General features: G+C 45.8%; 1 protein-coding gene across 1 annotated transcript in view; it reads left to right on the top strand.

The window, feature by feature from the left end:
• The window catches only part of LOC111229340 (B-cell lymphoma/leukemia 11A-like), a 34,196-nt gene extending 29,876 nt beyond the window's left edge, over window positions 1-4,320 (top strand). The window contains exon 3 of the mRNA XM_022755629.1: window positions 2,014-4,320. Within this exon, the coding sequence (XP_022611350.1) occupies window positions 2,014-3,995 (1,982 nt within the window). The 3' untranslated portion in view covers window positions 3,996-4,320. The remainder of the gene's footprint in view (window positions 1-2,013) is intronic.
• The last annotated feature ends 7,318 nt before the right edge of the window (window positions 4,321-11,638 follow it).

Below are 11,638 nucleotides of genomic sequence, written 5' to 3'. Positions count from 1 at the left end.
CCCCCACAACCCCACCACCACCACCACCACCACCACCACCACCACCACCATCTCTCTATCTAGTCCTTCACAACAACAGAAAATTCATTTTCTTCCCCATGCATACACACTGTCTGCTCACACATTAGCAGAGGGAAGTGTGTATAGGCTGCAAATCAAAGGAAAGTGAACAGGAGAAGCCAGGTTATTACAACCGTTTTACGAGTGATATGGGGCTTTCTATTTAAAGCCATAAAAACACACATAATCAGGAAACATGCATATAGCCAAACCAATGTAATGGGCACATTTTATTTGTGCTTATGAGAGAGGGAGCAAAAACGTGTATGGGCAAATGGCTTTTTTATGATGGAAAAATTCCATAGTGGGTCAAAGCCCCTTGCAGGTGGCAGCAATTAACTGTAATTTTTGCAGATTGTAATGATCCATAATTTACCAGTATACCCCCCTTCCAACTCTTTTCAGTCAAGAGAAAAAGGTTTGCGTGTAGGTCTGATTGGGTGCACATTTTATGCCGTGTTCTGGTCTTTAAGTGAGATTGTTCAGCGGGGGCACGGTGGCCGTGGACACATGAGATAGAAAGAGGAACCACAAAACACCAATCTGCTCCCTCTATTGCTCATCCACAACATCCCTCTTTTCTCTCCGCGGCCATCCTCTCTTTCTGGCCCTTCTTCACCCCTTTGTCTCTGAGCCACAGCAGGCTTAAAACATGCAAGACTGTCCATCCACCATCTTAGGAATCTCATAGTCGCAACCACACACACACACACACACACACACTCGTCCCATCTTCCTTCTTCCCTCTCCCTTGTTCTCCCTCTCCAGCACAGTATGGCCATGGTTTTTGGGTTCAGTGTCTGCAAATGACTTCAGAAAAATGCCCTCCAGTGAAAAAAGAAAAAAGAGAAGAAAGGATAAGAAAGCCAAAAGATGAAAGAGGGAGCACATTTGCAAGTGGCGGATGCTTCTTATTTTGCATATCTCTCACTTCTGCTTTCCCCTTCTTCTCCTTTTCTATTCACCTGAGAGGATTTAAATAAATCCATAAAGCATGAAATATCAGAAATAGAAAAGTAATGCATGAAATGCATTTTCATAGACGCCTCCCCACCCACACACAAACACACATACACAATTTTCCCCTTTGCTTCTTTTCTCTGTGAATGTGTGTTTTTTGTGATAAACGCTGGTACAATTTATTAACATGTGACCTCTTATTTGTATTCAGCGTTAATATGCAGCATCAGATACATGTCCCACTTTAGCCTTGCTAATTCTGTAAACAAGGCATTGGAGGGGCGATGAGTGTGTTTAACGAGATTAGGCGTGCATTGTCAGGCAAATCTCAGGTCAGCGTGCAAGTGCTATTGAAAGTCAATTATTGTTTGAAATATTCCTGTCTTCTCAACTGTGTAAATTGTGTATTTGCTGCCTGAGATACCTCTCATGATTGTTTTATTCATTCTTTTGTTGAGTGTACACCCACTGCAACGTAATGTTGCTTTGATGAAATATAAAAATGCATATTTAATCTTTCACATATGTTATAGTGCAGGATCTCAGGTTTTTGTAATAACATCTTATAAACAGCATTGTGCAGCGTGTTAAGATTCTTACTCACAAAATTAAAAAGGGAGCTTTATTTAGTGTTAAAATTATTTTCATCCAATTATGTCATTTCAAGATTTTTAAAATCTTTGACAGCTTCTATCTGATCACAGTCGTTTCGGTTAGAAAGAACCGGTGATGTAACGCACGTCAGGGTGTATCAAAATTAACAATGAACCCCTCAAATGAAATGAGCTTGCTGTTAAATTGTGCCACATTTTTTCACTTGTTGATGATCATATTGGACATTTTACATATTTTAAAAACTCACATGCATCATTTTATTTGATGATGGTTTGCAATGATGGTGTTAATCACTTTCTTGTTATCAGGAAATCTTTTTATGATTTTATCAGGTTGATTAAAATTTTGTTTCTCTCTGCGTGTCCCTTTCTTTGTCAGATAAAGATGAGCCCAGCAGTTACACCTGCACCACGTGCAAGCAGCCCTTCACCAGTGCCTGGTTCCTGCTCCAGCACGCCCAGAACACCCACGGCTTCCGCATCTATCTGGAGAGCGAGCCTGGCAGCCCCCTCACCCCCCGCGTCGCTGCAGCTCCTGGGATGGGTGGTGACTGTGCCTCCTCCCAGCCTCCCCTCCATGCCGTCCACTTAGCTGAAGGCAGTCCTTACAGCCTCCTGAGGATGCCGGGCTCCGGGTCTGGTCGGGATTCAGCGTCCACACCTCGTGAGGGTCGCTACCCCCGGACCCCGCCGCTGTTCAGCCCTCCACCGCGACACCACCTCAGCCCCGATGACTTGGCCCTGGCAACCCACCATCCCAGCGCCTTTGACAGGGTGATGAGGCTCAACTCAGTGCCACTAGAACCGCCTCCGACCATGGACTTCTCCAGACGTCTACGTGAGCTGGCTGGGAACGCCACCGGCGCTTCCCCACCTCTCTCCCCTAACAGGCCCAACCCTATGCAACGGCTGCTGCAGCCATTCCAGCCAGGTTCTAAGCCTCCATTTTCAGCTACACCCCCCCTCTCCACCTCTCAGTCACCTTCTGGCTCACGTTCCACCCCCAACGCCGTATCCAATGCAGCGCAGCCGGGCACACCTCTCAAGGCAAAGTCTTGCGAGTTCTGCGGGAAGACCTTCAAGTTCCAGAGCAACCTAATCGTTCACCGGCGTAGCCACACGGGGGAAAAGCCATTCAAGTGTCACCTCTGTAACCACGCCTGCACCCAGGCCAGCAAACTGAAACGACACATGAAGACGCACTGTCAGAGCAAGTCGTCGGCGCTTAACGCCAAGTCAGATGACGGCCTCTCGACCGCCAGCTCCCCTGAACCTGGCACGAGCGATCTGATGGGCAGCGCCACAGACGCCCTCAAGTCAGTGGTGGCCAAGTTCAAGAGTGAGAACAATGGCCTGATGCCCGAAAATGGAGAAGAGGAGGAGGAGGAGGAGGAGGAAGAGGAAGAGGAGGAAGAGGAGGAGGAGGAAGAGGAGGAGGAAGAAGAGGAGGAGGAGGAGGAAATTGAGAGCAAGCCTGGAGTGGAAGAAGAAGAGGGAAGGAATGACTATCGTTTCAGCCTGCGGCTAGAAGGTGCTCGCCACCACCAGAACAGCGAGGCCCTGCACCCACGCCACCGGAGCTCGTCCCGGGAACCCGCTGATGAGGAGTCGGCCATGGAGTCGGACCGGGCAGAGGACGGAAGCACCACTACCGTCAATGGCCTGGGACCTCTATCCACTGACAACCTGTCCCGGAAGCTGCTGGGTGGAGGGGTCAGTCCCGGCTCCCTCAGTCCCCTGTCCAAGCGCATCAAGGTGGAGAAGGACCTCGACCCCCCCACGCCCACCATCCCAAACACAGAGAACGTCTACTCCCAGTGGCTCGCCGGCTACGCTGCCTCACGACAACTCAAGGACCCCTTCATCAACTTTACAAGTGGGGACTCCAGACAATCGCCCTTCGCCTCCTCATCCGAGCACTCGTCGGAAAACGGCAGCCTGCGCTTCTCCACCCCACCCGGCGAGCTGGACGGGGAGCGGGCCGCTTCAGGACGCAGCGGCACTGGCAGCGGGGCCAGCACTCCCCACGGCGGCAGCGGGAATGGCAGGCCGAGCTCCAAGGACGGCCGCCGGAGTGACACTTGTGAGTTTTGTGGAAAGGTGTTCAAGAACTGCAGCAACTTGACAGTGCACCGACGCAGTCACACTGGAGAGCGGCCCTACAAGTGTGAGCTGTGCAGCTATGCATGCGCCCAGAGCTCAAAGCTCACCCGCCACATGAAGACCCACGGACAGATGGGCAAGGACGTGTACAAATGTGAAATCTGCCACATGCCTTTCAGTGTATACAGCACTCTGGAGAAACACATGAAGAAGTGGCACAGCGACCGCCCTCTGGCTAATGACATTAAGACTGAGTAGGCAAAGAGCGGCGTGCTGGCAGCTCTCTCTCTCTCTCAGCTCCCCTGGCTAAAAAGCGACCCTGGCTAACTAGCTGATAAGTGAGGGGAAAGGACAACAGGGTTAGACACCAGTACACAGTACAGCCCTGTTATAATCCCCGACTGGAAAAAGCTGAATGCATGATCCATCATTGGGGCAATACTATTGCATCAAACGCAAAACTTTTTGAGCCTTTCTATTGTGCAATAATTTCCACGTTTTGTATTTTTTGTAACTGGACAGCATGCTCGGTGTGTTTTGGCTACTTAGAGAGAAAATTGTCCTCGGCTGGTGGGTTTGGTTGTACATGTGTTGCTGTTGATACTTTTGATTTCTTCAACATAAAAAAAAAAAAAACGTTAGTTATGAGAACCCATGCTGCATACAGTACCTACTGTTTTACATATCATGTACAGTTTTGTGTTGGAACATAGTTGGACAGTGTCATATTATCAAAACATCAAGACAAGCAGGGTCACACGTAAAACTGATCTTTGTGAAAGATTTTCCATGCAAGATTGAGATAAGAGATATATATATAAAAAAATTGGGCTGCCTATGAAAAGCTGGGCACTGGCGCCATTAAATATTTCTTTTACAAACAGCAATGAAATTAACAATATGGTGTGAAATGACAACAAAGAGTGCCTTGGATATTTTACCTGCATTAGTTAATCCTCCTTTTTGCTATAAGCTCGGAGTTTCAGCTATCGACGATTACAGGACATTTTTGTGCACATATGGAATAAGCAGGTACTTGCATCAAGCGCCTGTATGACCCTGTCGTTTTGTGATTTAGCAGAGCATAAGGAACCAGCTGAAACAAAAACGAAAAAAGAAAAAAAAGATGATGTGTATCTCTGGTAAATCATTTATCTGCCTGACTCATGTATATTGTTATTCTCCAGATTATGATTCTGTTTACTGGCATGTTACATGCTGAAAGAGGAGTAGGAGTTTGGTGTGTAGAGTTTTTGATTTAGGTGTTTATTATTTTCTGGTACATGTGTACCGTACTGAGAGGGTACTCTGACGAGTCGTTTTAACCAACTTAAAGCTCTTAATTTTCCAGAGTGTTTATTTTCTTTGAAAATTAAAAGTTTGCAGGTTTTTTTTTTTTTTTTTGTAAGTAGCACAGAATTATGTTTCTTCGGTGTCAGCCAGGCAGGCAGTGTAGCCAGCAGCCACTTGAAGACCACAGAGTGGGTTTTAGTTGTTCTAAGCCAGACAGATTTTGGGTGTGGGTGGGGTGGTGGGGTGGGGGGTTTTGGCTGGGTGTATGAGGGTAAGGGTGGGTGGAGGGTCAGAGTAGTGGGTGGGGAGTGGGTTGACCAGGTGTCTCTACAATTCAAATGTTTATGTCCTTATAGCGCTTATTCTCTTTACTGCATTAGATCTTAGAAACCCTTAAGTAATCTGAAAACTTTTTTTATTAACTCACATTGGAAATTATCTTAAATCAAAAGTCAAGAATCGGAATTTAGCAAAAGAAAAAAAAGAACTTTTTTTTTTTATCAACAAAGTACCCCTTCCACACACGTTTTTAAGAGTAAAATGTTCACGCTTTGTGTTCTTTTGCGTTAACATGCTCTAGACCTCATTGTGGTAGTTGTATCTTTATCTCCATCCCCTGTCGTTGTTGATGATATAGCACTTGTCACTCTGCCTTGGATTCTGTATCTGTCTCTCTAATCGGAGGTACAGTGGTTGAGTATAAAATAAGGACCGGATTTCAGATCTGGTACTACCTACGTGCACTGTTCAATTTTCCCAGTTTACAGTTGGACGCTCAAGGGAAAACTTGCTCTTATGCTGACAGATTAGTGTGGTGTCATTGCTTTGCATTAAAAACAGAACAGAAAAAAAAAGAGAAAAAAAAAAGAAAAAAAGAGTCGAACTAGAAACTGTCGCCAGCCATGTCTCCTCCTGAGAGCCGAACATCAGTTTGGCCTCTCGGGGGTATCAATGCAGGAACCGCCATAGAAATATCCTGCTTCATACCAACTATAGAAATATACTGCTCATTACAGAAAGATAAAAATTCTACAAATTTGATTTAAAAAGATAAGTAAATTGTGTTGTTGATTTTTTAAAGTAACACGTCGATATCTTTTGGGGAGAACCTTATTTAAATTTTGTTTAAATTTTTTATTGTTTATTGTTGTTTCTCTTTTCTGTCTTGGTGACATCCGGCACTTGATCACTATGTAATGAATTGTGATGAACATGTCTCTCATCTTTTTTGCCTTTACTATACACAAGTCTTCAGGTTGAACAAAAATTTGCATTGGGGAGAGATTTATGATATATAAATATATAGAGAGAACTTAAAACACATAGGAAAATGCACACTCATGTAAGTTCCTATGTTCAAAACACATTTATGGTCTACTTTTTTCCTGTATTTAGAATGGTATTTGAAATTAATGTTCACTTAGTGTAGGCACTTATAGTATTTATGTTGGAGCCTGTATTTTTAACTGTTTTGCCTGTACTCTTTAAAGGTTTCAATGTACCCTTTTTTTCTGTAGTGAAAAAAATCCCAACAAGCTGCCACCGTATATTTTCTTAATTTGGCAGGATAATATAGTGTGAATAATTTGTATGCTTGAAAATAAGTATGTTTTTGAAAAATAAAATGTTGTGGTGTTCCCCAAGGGTGAGAGGTCATGTAATGGCCTTTTCAGGCAGTCCCGCTGGAGTGACCACAATGAGGTAAAAACAGGTGGTTGTACATATCTTTTTAGTTTGTTTTATATATTTTTCTCTCCTGCCATTTTATATGCAGTAATACAAGCTATTGTTGGGTTTTCTCGGTAGCCAAATTTTTACTGTCCTTGAACATGTACCACCTGATAACATTCCAGCCGTTTTTGAAAAAGACCTTTTGTCATATGCAATCAATCCAACATCAATCTGAAAAGCATTTTTTTTTTTTTTGCTACAGGTTTTTTTTTTTTTTTTGTTATCTTGAATTTTGTCTTGTCATTGCCAAAAGAGCCATGGTGCTTTATAATTTAAATATGGTACATGTCATATGCAAGGCATATTCTAAATATAAGTGAAATCATAGAAAGAAAAAGGTTTGGTACATGTTATCATTGCTGATGGTATTGAGGTACATTTAGGTCTTCAGCCTGATTTCATCCTGTGTTCTGTATTTACTCTCAAGCTATTTGTTCTGAACTGAACTTGAAGTTGACCTACGGCATTGGTCGACATTATTTATTATGACTATACACACACACACTCTGTTCAGAACAGAGTCACTGCAAAACAAATCAGTTCATTTTTCTCCCTCCTGATGAATTGTGATGGCTTAATTTCTCTGTTTGATGACCAAAGGTCATTGACCAACATTTATGAGTTCTTGCTCGACTTACAGATTTTGTTGTTGTTATTTTTCAGTTACGGAGATGCCACTCTATTTTCAGCTGTTGTCTGCATTATTCTCTTCACTTGGCCATTTTGTCTTGAAAAAAATAAAAAGTATTACATACATATCTGAATTTAGTGCTCTTCTTTCTTTATTGTGATCTGTATACTCACGGTGTCAGTGGAAATGTAACACTATATATAAGACTATTCAGTGTAGAATGAACCAGCACAACACACACTTAACACATGCTACATTGTGCTTAAGCACACTGTGAGTATATTTGTTTGGATGTATGGCGCCCAGGTGTGTTTGCATGGCTCAGCCTGAGTCACCCGTCATGGGGGTGGAAGTTCACCACCATATCTCTGGTCTGTGGCCTTGTCAGGTCAGCTAAGTGTCTGTGTTATATCTCAAACAACCCTCCCATCTCCTCCCCCCTCCCTCCCCCCCTGTCTTGCCCCCGTCTCCTTTTTTTTTTTTTTTCTTACCATACCACCCTCTCAGCCTTTGCTCTGCCTTCGTGTCTCTTTTTCTCCTTTTCTCTTTTTTTTCATCACGCTGTATCTAACTTTATATATCCTCCCCGGTCCCGGTCTCTCTCTTTTCTTCCGACCTCTCCCTTCCCTGTTTCCTCCTCTCCCCGCTGAAGCACTGGAGGGCAACGTGACAGACTAATCGCTCTCCTTGTCCGAGCCTGGCGCTGTTTGCCTAGCAGGGCCAGATTAAAGTTCACAGATAGAGAGAGGTTCCTGCTTAGGCCAGGTGTTGACAGTTAAGATAAAGCAGAGTTGCAAGGAAGTGGGGGTGGCTGGGTGGGTGTTGTGAGTGAGAAATGTGTTAGCCTGTGTGTGTTCTCGCACAAATACGCACTTACGATGTTTAGGAGGGTGGTTACCCCTACCCCCCTTGTCTCTCCCAAGTTCAATGTCAAGAGAGCAACAATGCTCTGGCCCACAAATCCCGCCACCAAACAACCCATGCATAGCAGACATACTTTTCCCATAGCAGACTCTTGGCCCTTGCCTACCATCCCCTGCCCCCTCCTCTTCCTCCTCGTGTAGACATATGTCCTTAACTCGTAACTTGTGGTGTCTGATTGAAAGGAGAGTTTTCAAAAAGTTGTCTGTGCAGGGAATAATGCCCACAGTCCCGCTTGAATAGCTTTCTTCGTCAAACTTTGTTTTTCATTTGCAAAACAAGATGTTAGAGAAAATGAAAAGTGGTATTTTTGTTACACTAATTTCTAGCAAATCTTCAGGGGATACACTGATTCTCTGTTGAAGGGCAAGAATTTATTAGTTCATTATGCTAATCGAAAGTAGTTCACAAACACTCATGAAAAGATAAAGATCCCCCCCCCCCCTCCTCTCTCTTCTCTCTCTTTTGCTTTTCCGTTCCTCCCCTACTTCACCTCTCTCTCTGTCCTGACTTGCCTGTGTGTTTAAAGCAGGGGAGGCCTCCCAGGCATAGCTGGGGAAATCCTGTCCAGGAGAGTCGGCTCGTTGAATCGACTCTCTAATCCTCCTAATATGCCGCTTCTCCCTGTCCGCTGCTTCTCCCTCTATTCCTCTGCTTTCCTCTTCTTTGTCGCTACTGTCTCCTCCTCGCGTCAACTGTCAGCGGATCATGTCTCTTCATCTCTCCTATCCCTCCGTGTCTTCTGCATTCTGTCCCGCTCCATTTCTTTGTCCATTCCACTTCTTCTAGTTCTCGCCTCTGTTTCAGGCTCATTTTTTCTTGGGTCCGAGCCCGTCTCATGAGTGTCAGTGAGTAGAGGAAGGCTGAAGAGCAGAGATGGAGAGGCAGACTGCAGCTGTGCTGTGGTGCAGTGAAGAGGGGGCCTCGTCCGGGCTCCTTGGAACAATATAAAAGCACTAATCACCCAGGACAGCTGACACCCAGTGCCTCACACATATACACACTGTGCCTCTCACACACACACACACACACACACACACACACAAAGATCTGAGGATTGTCAGTACAGGGTGGAAGGCGAGGAGCTCTGCCCAGACAAGACTTACAGGTCTGGCCCAGCTAGAAAACAAAGTCTGTGTTTTGTCTATGGGCAGTGACGCTTCGGGGCTGAAAGTGATTTCTCACAAACATGCACATACGCACATATAGTGTGCCTATGCATACACACACTCATAGCTACTGTACAACAGACATGCATGCATGCACACACATGAAAACTTAAAAGGCCTCTGAGCACACAAGAGTATACAGGCAAACTTCCCCTCATGCACGTTTGTACGCAGACACAGAATCAAACACACATGCTGATGCTGGAAACCACATAATGGATTGGGTGCATGCACGCTCACACACACACACACACACACACACACACACACACACACACACACACACATAGACACACACGTGCGTACACAAAAGTGTCTTCGGGAATGTGACCTTTTCCCAAAAGCCTCCCTTTCCTGCCCCGGCTCCCCTCCCCCTCTGGCTGTGTGAAGACTGAAGGGGTCAAGGGTCAGGTTTTGGGGGGCTGGAGATTAGGTTTCACATGACTGAGCACCTTTGTTGGGGCAGGCCGGCAGAAAGGAAACGTCCAGGAGGGTAGCTGTGTCTGTCTGAGGAGAGAGCGAGAGAGAGGGGGAGGGGGGGAGAAAAGGGGGGACACAGGGATGGATGGAGGGACGAGGCTTAAGTTGAAGTTTGGTCAGGCAGAGGCGGCTGAAGCTGAAGTGCAAGAGCGAGCAGGAAGTTTTTTAAGGAGCAGCGAGGGAGAGGAAGAAGAGACAGGGAGTGAGAAAATGTGAGAACATGAAAGAGAAAACCAGAATAACCTCACCCGCATTCCTCACCCTATAGCTCTGCTAGCCTTTCTCCTTACACCTCTCCCTCTTTTAACTCGGTCTCCTTCTCTTTCTCTCTCTGACCATGTGGCTTCTGTGTCGGGCTGCGGCCAGCCAGTGTCCTCATGCAGTGCCTGCTGGCTGTGCCGATCTCCCCCATGACCACACAGCAAGAAGAAAGCCCCAGCCAAAATAGTAAACTGGATCACAGCAGAATCCAACCCCTCCTTCTCCTCCTCCTTCCCCTTCACAACATCTGAGTCGTAGTCTGCCCGCTAGACAATATGTGCTGTAACTGGCAGTGAAAATCTTGGCAGAGACCTGGATTACCTCGCTTGTGAAGTATTGCTTTAAATGTCTGTGTGCGATCTTTTTTTTTTTTCCTACTTCTCAGACATAGAAAGAGGGATTTTAACGACATGCAACAGTTTCAACTAAATGAGTCACAGAGGTGGGACTGGTACTGCTGATGGCTTCCAGATAAGGTGAAAACTTTGACCCTGGAGTGAAAAAGAAGGACAGGGGGTGAAGGGTGAGGGGGAAGGAATGTCTTGAATACAGCAGCGACCATAATTGAGTGGCCTCTTTTTTTTTTTCATGGTGCACAATCAGATATGAGCCCTAAGGTATTGCCTTTATTACTGACCTCTTGGACGTCTGACATTCCTTCACACTCACTCTCCAGTGTCACAAGTGTTTGTACAGCTTTGTGTGTGTACAGTGTGTGTGCACTAATACATAAGGGCCAGCCTTGTGCGGGTCAGCGCTATTTCAGTCAAAGCTGCACTGTACAGTATCAGTATGTGGTTGGTCTAATCGCTGAAGGGGTTTCCTTTGGCACGCTGCAGGGGTGGCTCATTCCAGAGCATGGGTGTTGGGGGAGAGGGGAGGGTCAGGGGGTGAGGGAGGTGGGGCGGGGCAGGGGCAGGAGATTCCACAGGCCGACTGATCTGACCTTGAACCGCGGGGGTGTGGAACTCAGAGTGGCACCATGTTCTTACTGTGACAGCCTCGGTGCTCGGCCACGAACAGAACACACCGTGTTTACACCTGTGTGTTAAATGTGGATAAACGTGTGCACAGGGGTGGTGTGCACTCACATGCATGCAAATGGCGGCGTTAGTGTATGCTTCTGGTCATATTTGAGTGTGTGTGTGTGTGTGTGTGTGTGTGTGTGTGTGTGTGTGTGTGTGTTCTCCAGGTGCGACGCCGCTGGTAGAATTTATATGACCAGTAAAACAGGGTCATATTATCAGTACCCTCTGACTTGTGTGTGCTTTTCAACGCACCTGCATGTGTGTCTATGTGTGTGTGAGCTGTATGCTGTGTGCGCAGTGGGAGACAGTAGGGCGCCTGTTTACTGTCCTGTGAATAAAGAGGCAAAGTTCATCATCTGGCCTCTTTATGCCACTATATTTCAGTGT

Source organism: Seriola dumerili, unplaced genomic scaffold (assembly GCF_002260705.1).
Source record: "Seriola dumerili isolate Sdu_G_001 unplaced genomic scaffold, Sdu_1.0 BDQW01000230.1, whole genome shotgun sequence".
NCBI classification, from domain to species: domain Eukaryota; kingdom Metazoa; phylum Chordata; class Actinopteri; order Carangiformes; family Carangidae; genus Seriola; species Seriola dumerili.
Note: the sequence above shows the minus strand (reverse complement) of the source record. Positions and strands in the feature narration are given on the sequence as shown.